The following is an 18,490-nucleotide window of genomic DNA, read 5'->3' as shown; positions in this document are numbered from 1 at the left end:
AATTAAAGAAACAGTCAACCAGACTGGTAATGCGGGTGGATGGAGAGAACCTGAGGTGAGGCCGTAGAACATGTGGGTGGGGCTGGCTGATTGAGAAACTGAGACTCAGAGCTCACTGTGGACTATGGTGAGGGTTGCTGTGATGGGAGAAACTCCCAATCTCACATGAGGGTTTGTTGAAAAGTGGGGCTAGAGCCAAGCAGGGTAGCTGCATTATTTCCTTGCTAGCCCCTCCGCCACAGACAGCATTGCAGTGCAGCAATGAAGGTTTTCCTGCCCTGGTGAATACCTAAGGCCCCGCCCCCCTACAACTTAACAAATGTGCCAAGACAAAGAAACAGGGCCCAAATGTAACAACAGAGGAAAACTCCAGAAGGAGAGCTAAGCGATAAGGAGATAACCAACCTATCTGGTGGAGAATTTAAAGTTCTGCTTATCAAAGTGATGATAGAACTGATTGAGTTCTATCACAAAATGAAAGAACAAATGAAGGATACCCAAAGTAAAATAAATCAAGATATTTGGGAACCAACAGTGACAGGAAGGAAACCAGGACTCAAATCAACGGTATAGAACAAAAGGAAGAAATAAACAACCAACCAGACAGAATGAAGAAACAAGAATTCAAAAAAAATGAAGCAAAGCTTAGGAACCCCTGGGACAACTTTAAACATTCCAATATTTGAATAATAGGGGTGCCAGAAGGAGAAGAATGAGAGCAATAAATTGAAAACGTGTTTTAACAAATAATAAAGGAAAACTTCCCCAATCTAGCAAAGAAAATAGGCTTCCAGGAAGTCCAGGAAGCTCAGACAGTCCCAAAGAAGTTGGACCCAAGGAGGAACACACCAAGGCACATCATCATTAAGTTACCCAAGATTAAAGATAGAGAATCTTAAAAGCAGCAAGAAGAAAGGAGAGAGTTACCTACAAAGGAGTTCCCATAAGACAATCTGCTGATTTCTCAATAGAAACCTTACAGGCAATAAGGGGCTGGGAAGAAGTATTCCAAATCGTGAAAGGCAAGGACCTACATCCAAGATTATTCTACCCAGCAAAGCCTTCACTTAGAATGAATGGAGAGATGAAGTGCTTCCCAGATAAGGTCAAGTTAAAGGAGTTCATCATCACCCAGCCCATATTATATGAAAGGTTAAAGGGACTTATCTATGAAATTGAAGAAGATCAAAAGTATGAACGGTAAAATGACAACAAACTTGCAACTATCAACAATTGACCCTTAAAAAAAAGAAAGACAACAAAAACGAAAGGAAACAACTAGAACGGGAATAGAATCAGAGAAAAGGACATCACATGGAGGGTTTTCAGTGGAGAAGGGGAGGGGAGGAACAGGAGGAAAAAGGTACAGGGAATAAGAAGCATAATTGGTAGGCATGAAATAGAGAGGTAAAAAATGGTGTTGGAGACAGAATTCAAAGAACTTATATGTACAACCCATGTACATGATCTAAGAGGGGAAATGCTGGAGAGTTGGGGGTGCAGGGCAGAGGACAGATAAAGGGAAAAAATTGGGAAGTTTTTAATATAATAATCAATAAAATATACTTTAAAATGAAGGTGAAAGAATGCAGTCATGAGAAGGTGAATTTGCTCAGTTATGGAGGATATAAATACAAACACATCCAATAAATATTTGTTGAATATGTGTCAGTGGTGAGATCACATGCTAACTGGGGAGACAGAAAATATACAAATACATAAATAATCAGTTTCAGGTCATGATATCTGCATATTCCAGACAGAGGCTTCCACAAGCCAAACGCAAGCAGCATTTAATGGTCAGTGGCAGCAACAGATATGCTCATGCAAATTCTGAGCCAGATTTGGGAAGTTACTGAGACCTACAGCACCAAGCCTAACTTTTCAAAAAATGATTGCTGAGATTTTGATATGCATAGTTAATTAATTTTGTTAATTTCTTTCTGTATGGCTCTCATTGAAGTATACATAGAGAAAATAACTCATGTAAAAGTATACAACCCAGTGAATATCCCACACTGAACACATCTGGGAACCAGCATCCCAAATCCCTCCTCATGTTCTCTTGTAGTCCCTCTGCCACCAAAGGTAATTATTGTCTTGACACTAACACCATAGTTTTATTTTGCCTATTTCTGAACTTTATATAAATGGAAAGGTACAGTATATGCACACCATATACCCTCTGACTTATTTTTCTTCATATTTTAAAAATCTCTAACCCAAGGATTTTTAAAGTGATTTTAGAGAGAGAGAAGGGGAGGATGGGAACAGAGAAAGAGAGGGGGAAAAACATGGATGTGATGATACAATTATTGATCAGTTGCCTTCTGTATGCACTGTGACCGGAGATAGAACCTGCAACCTAGGTATGTTCGCTGACTGTCATCAAACCTGCAAATTTTTTGTGTATGTGATCCTGCTCCAACCACCTGAGCCACCCAGCCAAACCATACTGTGCCTTCTTTTATTCAATGTTATATTCGTGAGATATATTCATGTTTTTGTTTCTATCACTTATTTTTTCTTATTGTCCCATTTCTTTGTCTAACTATATAGCAATTTAATTACCCATTCTTTTTAGGGACATCTTGATCACTTCAATTGTTCTTTTTATAAGTTATTTTTCTGCTAAAAGAGAATAAAGATGAAATAAACACATACACAATCAAACTAAGAGAGTTTAGCACCAGCATACTTAAGAAAAGTGAAATTTTAAGGATGTACTTCAAGTACAAGAAAATTATCTGACACATGTAAAAATGCAAGAAGAAATTAAAACAAAGTAGTATTTGGAAAATTGTAAATGTTCGTTGACTATATAAAAAAAATACATTTTGGATAGGTTCCTTATAGTGGAGGAGTGGAGGAGGAGTGGAACCACAATAACCTCCCAGGAACAATTGGGAATTACAACTAGATTGCACAGATATCACCCAGAACAAACAACTGAACAATAGCAACAGAAAATAGCAACAATAACCTCGGACAGAAGAATCAACTTCAGCACAATCTGACTAGTGAGGAGTGAGGTGGAGACTCAAGAAGGCTGGCTAGGTGCCCAAGGCAGCAGCTCCAGAAGGATAATTAGGGAACCAGTTGGAACCCCTGAAACATGTGGGATCTGAACCCTGAGTTGGGATTCCCAGCCTAGAGCAACTGAGCCAGAAATGTACACAGATAACAAGCAGTGGTGAAAAGCTGGAAGGTTGCTCTTTGCCAGTGATGGATGGCTGGAGACTCAAATTGTCATTTAAAGGGCCAACACACTAATTTTCATTTGCAGCCACTTGCCCAGGGTTCCAGACTAGGTAAGAATGGGCTCCCGAGGGCAGAGTGGGCTAGAGATGCTTGAGGAGAGACTGGGGACAAAAGCTTTGGGGAGAGAGCTGAGAGAGTAGATCCTGAAATACCAATGCCAAGTCATACCCCACACTGAAGCAGCCATCCTGCTAAGGCAGACCACTCCCCTCCAAGCAGCAGCAGCCTTAGAGGAACCAATAGGCCCAACTCCAGGAGGGATTCTGCCCTGCCCTCTGGGGTTTAAACCTGAGTGCTGAAGGCAAATGACTTGATTAAAAACTGAAGGAGACAGCCACAGACAGTAGATCCCTGGCTGGCTCAGAGCAAACTGCTTAAGGTCAGGTGGGGTCAACATATGATTCACAAAGACAGATCCAGAAAGAGAAACAGTAGTAAATACTAGAGACTGCCAAGACGAAATCCACTGTGGTCTTCTCCATGATTTGCAATATTTTCTTTCCTGCACAGCTTTTTAACATTAACTTCTTATCCATCAAGTTTGTGCATATTAAGTGATTAGATTTTATACCGTAGTTTCTCTCCTTTCTTATATTAGTCTTAAACTCTTTACACCATTATTAATACTGGTTCATTTGCTGTTGATAGTGGGATTGCAGGGTATAGTTATTTCTGCAGATGTAGGTTTGTTTCCTGGGCTTTGTGGTTTGGTTCTGGCAGCACCTGAACAACAGCATACAAGACATGGTGGGCAGAGTGACCCTCATTCAACCAGCTGGAGGAAAGGACCCACCAAGGAATGCCCCAACAAGAATCAAAACCCAATTACATCTAGAGAGCCAACATACACAGTATATAGGGCATCACAAGAGCATCAAGTTCAGGAGATCAAGGGGATTGCACCACTGAATCTCAGGTCTCCTATAATAGAAGTTCACACTACAAACTCAGGAAGTCAAAAAAAGCTCATTTCAAAAAGCCCAATCAAACAAGAGGAGTCCCACAAATAATGGGAACACAAAGAAACAACCCCCAATTGAAAGGAAAGGAGGATTTCTCAGAAAGAGTGCTAAATGAAACAGAGACAAGTGAACTATCAGATATTGAGTTCAAAGCAGTGTTTATAAGGAAGCTCAATGAGCTTACTGAGAATTATGAGAAACTACAGGGAAATTACGAGGAACTTACTGAAAAATATATGTGAATATAAAAGGACATAGAAACTATCAACAAGCACCAAGAGAAAATGAAGAATACAATTTTTGAATTGAAGAACATAGTAGAAGGAATCAAAAGCAGGCTTGATGAAACACAGGAGTGAATCAGTGAGCTGGAGGACAAGGTAGAAAAAGGCCAAGAAAACAAAAAAAAAGATGCAAAAAGAAAGAACATGGGTAAAGGGAAATGCAGGATAACATAAAGCATAATAATGCCCATATAATAAGGATACCAGAAGAAGAAGAGCAAGGGATAGAAAAACTTTCAAAAACTAATGATGGAAAATATCCCTAATTTGATGAGAGAAAAAAGTCACGAAAATGTAGGAATCAAGAGAAACCCAAAGAGGTACACTTCAAGGCACATCATAATTTAGGTGGCAAATTCAAAAAAAGACAGGGAATCTTAAAAGCAGCAAGGAATAAACAGAAAGTAACATACCAGGAAGCCCCCCAAAGGCTTCTCAATGGAAATGCTCCACGTGAGATGGAAAAAGCAAGAAATATTCCAAGAATACATCTTCACCAAAATGGCACTGCAAGAGATGCTTAAGTAATTGCTTCAAGAAAAGGAAGAATAAGAATGAGAGAGAGAGGATCATAGGTATGAAGTAAAATGTCACCTCTCAATAATAACCTTAATGTAAATGGTTTTAATTTTTCAATCAAAAGACATAGAGTAGCTGAATGAGAAGAAATCCTGACCCTCAGATATTCTGCCTACAAGAGACCCACCTCAGAACAAAAGACCTACACAGACTGTAAGTGAAGGGTTGGAAAAAAATAGTTCCAAGTGAATAGACAGGGAAAAAAAGCCAGGGTAGCAATACTCATATCATACAAAACAGACTTCAGAAAAAGGGCCATAAAAGAGACCCAGAAAGGCTCATCATAATACTCAAGGGACAAATTCATCAAGAAGAGATAAACATTATAAATATATATGCACCCAACATGGGAGCACCTAAATATATAAACAAAATCTTGGAGTACTTCAAGAAAAATATAGACAGCAATACATTATACTATGGGATTTTATCATCCCACTGTCAACAATGGATAGATCTCTCAAACAAAATACCAACAAGGATATTACAGCATTAAACAATGCCCTAAATCAAATAGACTTAACTGATATATATAACCTTTCATCCCAAAGAAGCAAAATACACATTGTTTTCAATTGCACATGGAACATTTTCAAATATAGACCACATGATATCACACAAAACAAACCTCAAAAAATTCAAGAAAATTGAAATCATATCAAATATTTTCTCTGACCACAAGGGACTAAACTATAAACCCACCTCAAGGATAAAACTCAGGAACCCTCAGACTCATTCAGATCTAATCACATACTATTAAACCATGAATGGGTCAAGAATGAGGTCAAGGAAGAAATCAAAAAGTTTCTGGAGACAAATGAAAATGACACAAGTACAAAACCTATGGGAAAGAGCAAAGGCAGTAATGAGAGGGAAGTTCATAGCAATACAGGTCTACCTAAAAAGCTAGAAACATTTCAAATAAACAGCATAACCCTACACCTACAAGAACTAGAGGAACAACAACACCGACAGCCCAGAGGAAATAACCAAGATCAGAGCAGAATTAAATGACATAGAGAGTAAAGGAACAATGCAAAGGATCAATAAATCCAGAGCTGGTTATTAGAAAAGATGAACAAAACCAACCAGCTTTTGAGCATACTCATCAAAAAAAAAAAAAAGAGAGAAGACCCAAATAAAAAAAAATCTCACCTGAAAGAGGAGAGATTACAACTGATACCACAGAAATACAAAGGATTGTAAGAAATTACTACAACTATATGCCAAGAAATTGAAAACCTAGGTGAAATGGACAAATTTCTAGAAAAAAAGAATCTTCCAAGATAGAATGAAGAAGCAGAAAGCCTGAACAGACCAATAACAGCTGACGAAGTTGAAGCAGTAATAAAAAATCTCCATGTATACAAAAGCGTTGGACCAGATGATTTCACAGGCGAATTTTATAAAAAACTTTTACAGAAAAACTAACCCCTATCCTTCTCAGACTGTTCCAGAAAGTCTAAGAAGAAGGAAGACTCCCAATTCTTTATAAAACCAACATCATCCTAATCCCCAAACCAGATAAAGATGCAACAAAGGAAGAAATTACTGTCCAATATCACTGACGAACATGGACTCTAAAGTGTTCAACAAAATATTGGTTAACCCCTTCCAGCAATACATTAAAAAAAATCATACACTGTGATCAAGTGGGATTCATCCCAGATACAAGGATGGTACAATATTCTCAACATAATACATCACATAAACAAAAAGAAAAACAAAAATCACATAATCATGTCAATAGTTGCAGAAAAAGCATTTGATAAAGTACAGCACCCATTTATCATAAAAAAGTGGGAGTAGAGGGAGCATACCTCAACATTATAAAGTCTATGAATGAAAAACATACACCCAGTATCATACTCAATGGGCAAAATAAAAAATCCCCCCCTAAGAACAGGAACAACAAAGGAATGTCCGCTTTCACCTCTGCTATTAAACATAGTAATGGAATTTCTAGCCACAGTGAGCTAGAAAAAAATGAAATAAAAGCCATCCAAACTAGAAAGGGAGAGACAAAACTGTTTATTGTTTGCAGATGACATGATAGTGTGCATACAAAATCCTATAGACTGTGCCAAAAAACTACTCTATCTAATAAATGAATATGGAAAAGCAGCAGGATAGAAAGTCAATATTCAGAATTGAAAGCATTTTTGTACTGCACAAAAGAAATATCAGAAAGAGAAACCAGGAAAAAACCCCATTTAATATGGCAGTAAGAAAAATGATGTACCTGGTAATAAATCTAATCAAAGTCTAAAAGACCTGTTTTCAGAAAACTACACAACACAGAAGAAAGGTATTAAGGAAGAGACAAATTAATGGAAACATTACTGTGTTCATGAATTCGAAGAATTAACATAATCTCAATGTCCATACTACCCAAAGCAATTTATAGATTCAACTCAATCCTTACTGAAGCACAAATGGCATTGTTCACAGACATAGAACAAACATTTCAAAAATTTATATTGAACTATAATGACCCCAAATAGTATCAGCAATTTTGAGAAAGAAGAATACAGTAGGAGGGCTCACCATACCTGACATCAAACTATATTACAAGGTCGTGGTAATCAAAACAGTCTGGTAATGGCATAAGAACAGACACATAGATCAATGGAATAGAACAGAGAGTCCAGAAAGAAACCCAAGTCTCTGTGGGTAATTAATATTTGATAAAGGTGGCAGAATAAAAAATGGAGTGAAAAATAGCCTCTTCAACAAATGGTGTTGGGAAGTCTGGACAGCTCCATGCAAAACAATGAAACTTGACCACCACCTTATACCAGGATACAAAAATAAACTGAAGTTGGATAAAAGACTTAAATATAAGTCATGATACCATAAAAGTTCTAGAGGGTAACATAGGGAAGAAAATCTGAGATATTCCATGCAGCAGTATGTTCACTGACATGTCTCCTAGAGTAGTGGGCATCAATTAAAGAATAAAGAAATGAGACTTCATCAAAATAAAAACCTGCTTGGCTAAGGAAACATTGGGAAGATGAAAAGGGAACCAAAATGTATGGGAAAACGTATTTGCAAATAATACCTCGGACAAGGGTTTGATCTCCAGAATATGTATATAACTCACATGATTCCACTTCAGGAAGACAAACAATCCAATTAAAAAATGGGCAAAGGACCCGGACAAACACTTCTCCAAGGAGGATATATAGAGGGCCCAGAGATACATGAAAGGATGCCCACAAGCCATCAGACATGTAAATTAAAACCACAATGAGCTACCACTTCACACTGGTCGGAATGGTCATCATAACAAAATTAACAAACAACAAGAGCCGGTGAGTTTGTAGACAAAAGGGAACCCTAGTTCATTGTTGGTGGGAATGCACACTGGTACAACCACTGTAGAAAACAGTATGGAATTTCTTCAGAAAATAAAAATGGAGCTGCCTTTTGACCCAGCAGTTTCACTAGTGGGATTATACCCTATTAATCCTAAAACACCAATTCAAAAGAAACTGTGCACCCCAATGTTCATGGCAGCACAATTTACAGTAGCCAAGCATTGGAAGCAGCATAAGTGCCCATCAGTAAATAAGTGGATCACAAAGTGTGGTACATTTACAAAAAGGAATACTATGCAGCAGGAATAAAGAAGGAGCTCCTACTCTCACAACAGCATGAATGTATCTGGAGAACATCATGCTAAGTGAAATATGCCAGGTAGTGAAACATAAATACCATAGGATCTCACCTATAATTAGAACCTAATCAACACTGCAAACAAGCCAGCAAAACATAACTAGAGACATTGAAATAAAGAAGACCCTGACAATTACCAGAGGGGAGGTAGGTGTGGGTAATGTGGGGGAAGGAGGGGAGGTCTTTCAAGCAACATGTATAAAGGACACATGGACAAAGCCAAAGGGGAGTAGGTTTAAGGGTGAGAGATAGGGATGTGTAGGAAATGCAGGAGTGGTTCAGGGATAATGGTTGAAGGTAAGCAGTGGGGATGTGTAGGGCAGACAGGAGTGGTACGGGGGTAATGGAGACAACTATACTTGAACAACAATATGAAATAAGTAAAAAATAGATATATTATTGGATGTAAAATATAGTTAAAATATATGACAATGGAGTAAGTCATGAGTGTAGTAATTGAAATTAAAGTATTGGACAATCTTGATATTGTCCTATAGAATGCTAAAAGTATTGAATAATAATAAACTTTGATAAGTTAAAGGTATGTTATAAATTTTAGGGAAAACATGAGAATGGAAATAGAGTGCATAACTTCTAGATTAAAAAAGGAAAAGTGAAATACTTGAAAAAATAATACATTCAGGGGGAGGAAAGAAAGAAGAAAAGATAAGTAGGTCAAAATAAAAACATAAAATAATGCTTTTGGCCAAGATGGAGGCCTAGGTACACTTTGTCTCCTTGCCTAACCAAAAAGACAACAACAAATTTAAAAATGTAAAACAACCAGAGCCTCCAGAAAATCATACTGTATGGATATCTTAACAACTAAAGAGTTAAAGAAGAAACACTCATCTAGACTGGAAATAGGGTCAGAAACAGGCAGCTGGGTGGACAGGGCTCACAGCAAGGTGGTGACTTGAGGACCAGATGGGCTAGGCGGTGCCTGGCAGATCCATATTTATTCCCATGCAGGTAAACCAGGAGAAACAACCAGGGAGCGAGACACACCATGCAACCCAGGATTCTAGGGTGAGAAAGCAAAGCCTCAAAACCCATGGCTATAAAAATATAAGTGGGTAGTGGTGGTGGGAGAAACTCCTGGCATTTCAGGAGAGTTTGTTGTAGATACCTCTGGAGTTCTAAATACACACCAACCCGGCCACCTGGGAATCAGCACCAGAAGGGCACAGTTTGTTTGTGAGTGGTAGGGGAAGTGACTGAAAGCTGGCTGAGAGCTGAGTAAGTAGTACTGTGGCCTTCTCTGACCCCTCCCCCACGTACAGAGCCACAATGCAGTAAGGTAGGTTGCCCTACCATGGCAAATACCTAAGGCTACACCCCTTACAATGTAACATGTGCACTGGGACAAAAAATATGGCCCAAATAAAAGAACATATCAAAACTCTAGGAAAAGAGCTAAAGAACAGAGACATAGCCAACCTATCAGGAGCAGAATTCAAAACACGGGTAAATAAGATGCTCACAGAAATAGATGTGTATGGTCACAAAATAGAAGAAAAAGTGAAGGCTATGCAAAGTGAGAAAAAGAAAAATATACAGGGAACCAACAGTGAAGGGAAGAAAACCAGAACTCAAATGAACAATTTGGAAGCAGACCCAAAGCCTCCTACCCTCCAGCACTCCCACTCACCTTCCCTTAGTTCATGTCCATGGGTAGTGTATATAAGTTTTTTGGCTTCTCTATTTCCTATGCTATTCTTAATGTCTCCCTATTTTGTACCTACTAATTATGCTTCTTATACCCTGTACCTTTTTCCCATTTTCCCCCTACCTGCTCTCCAGTCAGAACCCTCCATGTGATCTCAACTTCTGTGATTCTGTTCCTGTTCTAGTTGTTTGCTCAGTTTTGTTTTTATTTTGTAAGTTCAGTTGTAGCTGTGAGTTTGTTTTCATCTTACTGTTCATAGTTTTGATCTTCTTTTTCTTAGATAAGTCCTTTTGACTTTTCATATATAAAAGGCTTGGTGATGATGAACTTCTTTAACTTGACCTTATCTGGGAAGCACTTTATCTGTCCTTCTACTATAAATGATAGAATGCTGGATAGAGTAATCTTGTAGGTCCTTGCTTTTTATCACTTTGAGTATTTTATGCCTTCTGACCTGAAATGTTTTTGTTGAGAAATCATCTGGTAGTCTTATCGGAGCTCCTATGTAGGTACCTGTTCTTGTCTTGCTGCTTTTAAGATTCTCTTTTTGTCTTTAACTTTTGCCAATTAAATTATGATGTGTCTTGGTATGAGCCTTTTTGGATTCTTCTCATTGGGAACTCCGTTCTTCCTTAACTTGTGTGTTGTTTTCCTTCACCAGATTAGGGTTGTTTTCTGTCATTTTTTTTCTTGAAACAGGTTCTCAATTCCTTGCTCACTCTCATGCCCTTCTAGTATCCCTATGATATGGATATTGGTTCACTTTCATGTTGTACAAAGGACCTTAAACTAGCCTCATTTAAAAAAATTTTTTTTGCTAGTCTGATTATGTGTGTTCTGCTACTCTGTCTTCTAAAGTGCTGAATTGATCCCCTGCTTCACCCAACTGACTTTTTTATTCTGGTGTATTCTTTTAAAAAAAATATATTTTATTGATTATGCTATTACAGTTGTTCTATTTCCCCCTTCATTTCCCTCCACCCTGCACACCCCCTCCCCTCACCATCCCCCCCTTTAGTTTATGACCACATGTCTCAAGTTCTTTAGATTCTATATTTCCCATACTATGCTTGCCCTTCCCCTATCTATTTTCTATCTACCGTCTACACTACTTATTTTGTGTACCTTCTCCCCACTTCTCCTTCTCCCACTCCCCTGTTACTAACCCTCCATATGATCTTCATTTCTATGGTTTGCTCCTGATCTAGCTGTCCTCTTAATTTGCTTTTGTTTTAGGTGTGGTTGATAATAACTGTGAGTTTGCTGTCCTTTCACTGTTCATCTTTTTTATCTTGTTTTTCTTAGGTAAGTCCCTTTAACATTTCATATAATAAGGGCTTGGTGATGATGAACTCCTTGAATTTGACCTTATCTGAGAAGCACTTTATCTGCCCTTCCATTCTAAATGAAAGCTTTGCTGAATAGAGCAATCTTGGATGTAGGTCTTTGGATTTCATGAGTTGGAATACTTTCCAGCCCCTTCTTGCTTGTAAGGTCTCTTTTGAGAAATCCGCTGACAGTCTGATGGGAACACCTTTGTAGGTGACTGTCCCCTTAATCTCTTGCTGCTTCTAGGATTCTCTCCTTCATTTTAATCTTGGCTAATGTAATGATGATGTGCCTTGGTGTGTTCCTTCTTGGGTCCAACTTCTTTGGGACTCTCTGAGCTTCCTGGATTTCCTGGAAGTCTATTTCCTTTGCCAGATTGGGGAAGTTCTCCTGTATTATTTGTTCAAATAAGTTATCCACTGGTGGCTGTTTCTCTTCCCCTTCTAATTCAACACCCTATAATTCGAATGTTGGAACATTTAAAGATGTCCTGGGGGTTCCTAAGCCTCTCCTCATTTTTTTGAATTCTTGTTTCTTCATCCTTTTCTGTTTGGTGATTTTTTTCTTCCTTCTGGTTCACTCCCTTGATTTGAGTCCCAGTTTCCTTTCTATTACTATTGGTTTCCTGTGCATTTTCCTTCATTTCAATTAGTTTATCCTTAATTTGTTCCTCTAATTTGTGACTAAAATCAACCAATTCTGTGAGCATCCTGGTCACCAGTGTTTTGAACTATGCATCTGAAAGTTTGGCTATTTCTTCATCGCTTAGAGTCATTGGCTCTGGAGCTTTGAGTTCTTCTTGAGCCATGTTTAGTCTGTTCCCACCTGTTACGTCTGAGGAGGGGAGCCTTAGGTATTCACCAGGGCGGGGCAACTTAGTCGCTGGTTTGTGACGCTGTATGTGGGGGCGGGGTCAGAGTGGGGCAATAGCCCTCCCCTCTGCTGCTTCCAGGGCTCGGGCTTGCATGGTCCGTCTCACTGCTTGTTCCTTCACCGGTTTATCTACCTGTGAATATGTGACCGCGGCCAGCCCTCAGTGGATCCGCCCGCTGCTACTCCACACCTAGAATCTGCCCACGGCTGCCTGTGTGCCTGGGTTGTGTGCCCGGGTAGGCCCAGTGGATCTTTCTTGCTCGACCCCGCTCTGCTGCTGCCTCCGCCCCTCATACAGGTTTGGCTGAAGGGTTTGTTGTTGTCGGACTTCCATATAGTTCAATTTTCTGTGGTTTGGCTGCATTTTTGTTGCTAAAACTTTGTTGTTCGAGCAGGTATAGTGTTTCCACCTACGCCTCCATCTTGGCGGAAGTCCTCTTATTCTGGTGTATTCTTCACTTCAGATATGTAATCCTCATTTCTGACTGGGTCTTTTTTAATGGTTTCTGTCTTTTTTCATGTTGTAGAACTACTATGTTCCTTGTACTTTTCACTAAGTTTCTTACAGTTCTAAGTTCCTTGAGCATCCTTATAATCATTGGAACTTTGTATCTAGTAAATTGTTTGCCATAATTTTAGTTTTTTTTCTGGATATTTCTCCTATTCTTTCATTTGGGGCATGTTTCTTTGTGTCCCCATTGGCTGTCTCTTTGTGTTTTTTTTTTTCTATGTATTATTTAGGTCTCCTATGGCTCCCAGTCTTTGTAGTATAGCTTTATGAAGTAGGTGTTCTTTTAAACCCCTTGTCACAGTCACCTTGATCATCTGCTCTGGGTAATCCAGGAATGACCCTTTTGTGGGTTATGTTGGCCTTACAGTTGTAATTGAGTCTTGATTGTCATTGGCCCATTTGTATCTTGAGTCAACCCAAATAGGGTCAACCCTCAGACTGGCTGACTGTGAAAATCATCTCTACCACTGTTTTTAAGTTTTTTGTCAATGCTGACCACACATAGCATTATTTGTTTCAGCAGGTTATGGTGTCCGCTGAGATCTCTGTTTGGATATGCTGCTTGTGAAGCTAATTGGATCCTGCTCAGATATTGCCTGAAGCTGGCTATCGAGTGTGTGCAACTCGTGTTCAGCTGGTTATTTGATTTGATTGCTCTATATTTTAGTTGTAATTCCAGTTTGGTCTTGCGAGCATTTGAATGTAGCTTCCATCTATTCTGTTCCCACCTTGGGTCCCTCATGGTTGCTTTTCACTTCCTGTTTGATATCCTCCTTGACCCACTGGTCCTTTAGTAGCATGTTGTTTAGTCTGTGTGTATTTGTGTTTTATCTGTTTTCTGCTATAGTTGATTTCTAGTTCATGACATTGTAGTTGGAAAATATGCTTCATATGATACCCATTTTGTTGAGTTTATTGAGGCTTGTTTTTTGACCTAATGGGATCTGCCTTGGAAGGTATTCCATGAGCATATGAAAAAGTGTGTATTTTGTCATTTTGACATGAGATGTTCTACAATTGTCTATTAAGTTAATCTGGACTGCTGTGACATTTAAGACCACTATTTCCTTATTAATTTTCTGCCTGGATGATCTATCCATTCATGTGATTAAGACATTAAAATTCCCTACTTTTATGAATTTTATGAATTACTGTGAATTTCTCCCTTTATGTTCTTTATTATTTGCTTTATATATTTAAGTGCTCTTATGTTTGGTGCATACTTATTTACAATTATGATACCTGTTCTTGTGTGTACCCTTTCTCATTATCAATGTCCTTCTTTGTATTTTTTACATTCTTTTTTTAATATGGTTTGTCTATAGGAGTATTGCTATTTCAGCTTTCTTTTCATTTCTATGTTCATGGAATAACTTTCTCTCTCCCTGCCTGTATGAATCTTTCAATTTGAAGTGAGTTTCTTTAGCAGCATGTAGATGGACCATGTATTTTAATCTGTCCAGCCATCCTATCTGTGTCTTTTTATTGGAGAATTTAATCTATTTTCATTTAAAATAATTATTGGAAAATATACACCTATTTTTATTTTGTTCTTTTTTGATGGTTGTTGTAGTTCTCCCTTGTTTCTTTCTCTTGATCCCATTCCTTGTGGCCTGCTTGTTTTCTTTAGCATTTGTTTGGGTGCCTTTCTTTTTGTTCTTTGTGTATGTCCTTTGTAGGTTTCTGTTTTTTTGTTACCATTAGTTTTTATATCTATCGCAATCTATTTCAAGCTGATAGTCATTTAAGTTTGACTCTATTTTAAAAGGACTACATTTCTACTCCCCCCTGTACACTTTGTTTTTTAATTTCACTGTATTCGTTAAATATAAATATTTGCCTTTTCCTGTTGAGTTTTCTTATCATATTTTTTGACTTCTAGTTATAGGTTTTCCTTTTTTGTTTATGGAAGACCTTTAGCATTTCTTGTAAAGCTTGTTTAAAGGTGACTCTTATTTTCTGCTTGTCCAGGAAACTCTTTTCTTTCCTTAAATTCTGATTGATAACATTTCTGTGTATATTATTTTACATTGTATGTTTCTTTCTTTCAACACTTTAAAACTGTTCTGCCACTCTCTTCTGACCTTGTAAAGTTGCTGCTGAGAAATTAGCCGATATCTTTAGCAGGTTTCATTTGTATGTAACTAGTTTTTTTCCTTTTGCTACCTTCAGGATTGTCTCTTTAGCTTTTTTTTTTTTCCATTTTAGTTACAATATTTCTTGTTCTCTTTGGGTTCATCTTCAGTGGAACTTTCCGTGTTTCCTGGTCCTATATGTCTGTTTCCTTTCACAAGTTAACAAAATTTTCAGGCATTATTTCTTCCAACAAAGTTTTCTTTTCTTCATGACTTTGTTCTTCTTCTGGGACATATATAATGGGAATGTTAGTGTGCTTGGTGTTGTTTTAGAGGCCTCTTAAACCATCCTCAATTAATTTTTTCTCCTGTTGTAATTGGTTGTTTTCGACTAGTCTGTCTTCAGGGTTGCTGATCTTTTCTTCTGTGTTAGCTAAACTGCTCTTAATTTCTTTTTAGTGCATCAATATATTCTTTAGCATTGCTTGGTTATTTACTATATTTTCTAACTCTTTGTTGAAGATCTAAGTCCCTCTATTCCATTCTCAAGTTTAGTAAGCATCCTTATGACTGTTTCTTTTAATATTTTTTATCAGGTTAACTACTTATCTTTGTTTTATTTAGGTTTTTCTTTGGTAATTTTTTTCCTTCATGTGAGAGTGTTCTTGTCATTTTGCTCACTGTTCTTTCTTTGTTTACATGAATTATATAAAATATCTCTGTCTCCCAGTCTTGGCAAAGTGACCTTGTGTAGAAGCAGCCTCATAGACTGTGTGTGCTGGGTATTTTTGAGAGGCCATTTGAAGCCAAGCAGGTGCCTATGGCATTCGATGCACTGGCCTACCAAGCTGTAATATATCTAGGAATGTAGGTCAGATTCGTGTAGGAATGTCCTGTTGATCCTGCTTGCTTCCTTTGTTTGGAGCCAAAATGTACTCTGGGTGGTGTGGCTGGGAATGCACTGTGGCAATATTGCAGGTAGACCAGAACTCTTGGATAGAGCCCCCAACTGCTCAATGGAGGTGGAAAGGAATATAAACAATGGTGCTCACTGGCACCTTCACTCCCAGAGAATTTCTGCAGAATGGGAGTCTCCCATGTTTTCCTAGCCTTCTTTCTCTCCTCTATTGTTTACAGGCTGTTCACTCAGTCCCAAGTTGTCTCTTAGGAGTAATTACTCTCTATATATAGGTACTCTGTATATCAGTGCCCTCTTGGGAGGGTGTGAGTTCTTATTTTTCTATGTGACTACCATCTTAGAACTCCTCCTTTTTAAAAAAATTAAGGTAATTTTTGAAAAAAAATGAATTGAATGTTCTCAGTGCAAATGGTAACAGTAAAATGTTTTCATCTAAGGAGAGAAAAACAAAAGGATGATGGATTATGTATACCTTCTCTTGAAAGTAACTTTGACCTCTCTTCTTAAATTCAACAAGGTTAACTTTGAGGATTTTAAGGAAGGTTTTGTGGCAGTGTTATCATCAGTTGCTGGTGTTGGCTCCTCAGATGAAGACAGTAGCTCATTGGAATCAGGTAAGACAATATCCTCCTTTCACCTTTAGTTTATTTTCATTATTTGTTACATTTAGGAATATAATATTCTGATTGAAGAACCTAGTAGGTCTGAGATTAAATTCTAACCCCACTCTATCACTGCCAAGCTGTGACAACTGGGACAAAGCATTTCTATTTTTTCTTCTGTTTCCTTATTTGTAAAATAGTGTCATAAGGTAAAAACCCCATTTTTTTTCTTTATACTGCACATGATACTCTGAAAACTAATAGTACTCTGGTCACCAGATGTATGGTAGTTTTTTCCATACCAGCAATTCTCTGACACCATCTTGGTGCTCTGTAATTCAAATCAATTCTGACATGATCTACTTGGAGATAGTGTCTGATTTTGTAGGTTAATGACTCAATCCCATTAGTCCTTCACTTCAGAAGCTGGTTGCAAGTTCAGGTTGCCCCCTGTGCTCCTGCTCAAAAGCTATGAGTCAGAGGTTCCCACTATACTCTCCTCAGGTTTGATTAATTTGCTACAGCATACAGCAGCTCAAAGAACTCAGAGTAACATTTTATTTACTAGATCACTGATTTATTATAAAAGTATATAACTAAGGAGAAGCCAGATGAAAGAGATGCAGAAGGCAAGGCATGGGGAATGGGCACAGAGCTTCTGGTCCCTCTCCAGGTGCACCACTCTCCCCAGTATTCAAAAGTTCTCCAAACCCCATCCTTTTGGATTTTTATGAAGGTTTCATTACATGAAGCCTTCATAAAAATGACTTATCAAGTCATTGGCTATTAGTGATTAAACTCAAGCTCCAGCCTTTGGCCCTTCTCTCGGGGTCAGGGGGTGGGGCCAAAATTTCCAACCCTCTCATCATATGGTTTGTTCCCTTGGCAACCAGCCCCATCTTTTGGTGCTTTGGAGAATTCACCTCATTGACATAAACTCAGGGGTAATTGCTCTTATTTGAAAATTCCAAGGGTATCAGAGCTCTGTGCTAGGGATAGAATGAAGACCAAATATGTACTTACTATAAGTTCACAGTATCACAAGCATCAAATAATACTATGTGCTGTCTTTACAGAATAAGGTGTTGATACGATAAAATGGATGTGGAGGAGTTGAAGATTTTAAGAATTTATAGTATAGTGTAAGGTGTTTCTAGATTTCTGAGGTTGGCAGAACAGGTAGGATGCCAGCAGCCCAGGACAGACCTCAGTGTATCCTTTTTCTCAGACAATAGTGTTGTGCTGTGCTAATAAAACTTATTAGACTCTTATTACTGAAATGGGACTGGTTGGACAAAGATAACATTTGTAAGTGGAAGTAGCATCCTGAAGAGGAAAGCCACTTGGCTTTGGTAGTAGTCAGGAGGTGGAGAGAGCATTTTGAAGGGAGGTCAGCTCAGGTGAATGTAGGTTGCTGGATAAGAGTCAGAAGATGCTCCATTGGGCCTCAGGCTGTGAGTGGCAGTCACATGACCTGCCAAGGCTGAGTTTGACTCCCTTAGGTGTGTATTGGGGTGAGTGGAATGGTAGTGGGACTTTATTTCCCTCCGATATGGCTGTGTGTCTGAGGATGGAAGTGATGATATTGATCAGAATATCAAGAAGGGAGCTCTGGTGGATCAATGGTCACAGCAGGTGTGTGACATTTGGATGCCAGGGTGACCGTGTGTGGGGCCTACAGCAGTGAAGCAAAGTGGATTAAGAATATTGAATATCTTCTGTGTGTGTTAGGCTTTGAGCTCCCT

The 18,490-nt window shown here is 38.4% G+C and overlaps 1 protein-coding gene across 7 annotated transcripts in view; it reads left to right on the top strand.

Moving 5' to 3' along the window:
- The window catches only part of NINL (ninein like), a 208,288-nt gene that overhangs the window by 87,830 nt on the left and 101,968 nt on the right, over positions 1–18,490 (top strand). For all 7 annotated transcript variants that reach the window (XM_053667257.1, XM_053667264.1, XM_037155282.2 and 4 more), the window contains one exon: positions 16,661–16,757. In XM_053667257.1, the coding sequence (XP_053523232.1) occupies positions 16,661–16,757 (97 nt within the window). The remainder of the gene's footprint in view (positions 1–16,660; positions 16,758–18,490) is intronic.

The sequence above is a fragment of the Artibeus jamaicensis genome, unplaced genomic scaffold, assembly GCF_021234435.1.
Source record: "Artibeus jamaicensis isolate MK-2021 breed Jamaican fruit bat unplaced genomic scaffold, CSHL_Jam_final contig_135, whole genome shotgun sequence".
NCBI lineage: Eukaryota > Metazoa > Chordata > Mammalia > Chiroptera > Phyllostomidae > Artibeus > Artibeus jamaicensis.
The sequence above is the reverse complement of the archived record's forward strand: the minus strand, read 5'-3'. Positions and strand labels throughout refer to the sequence as shown.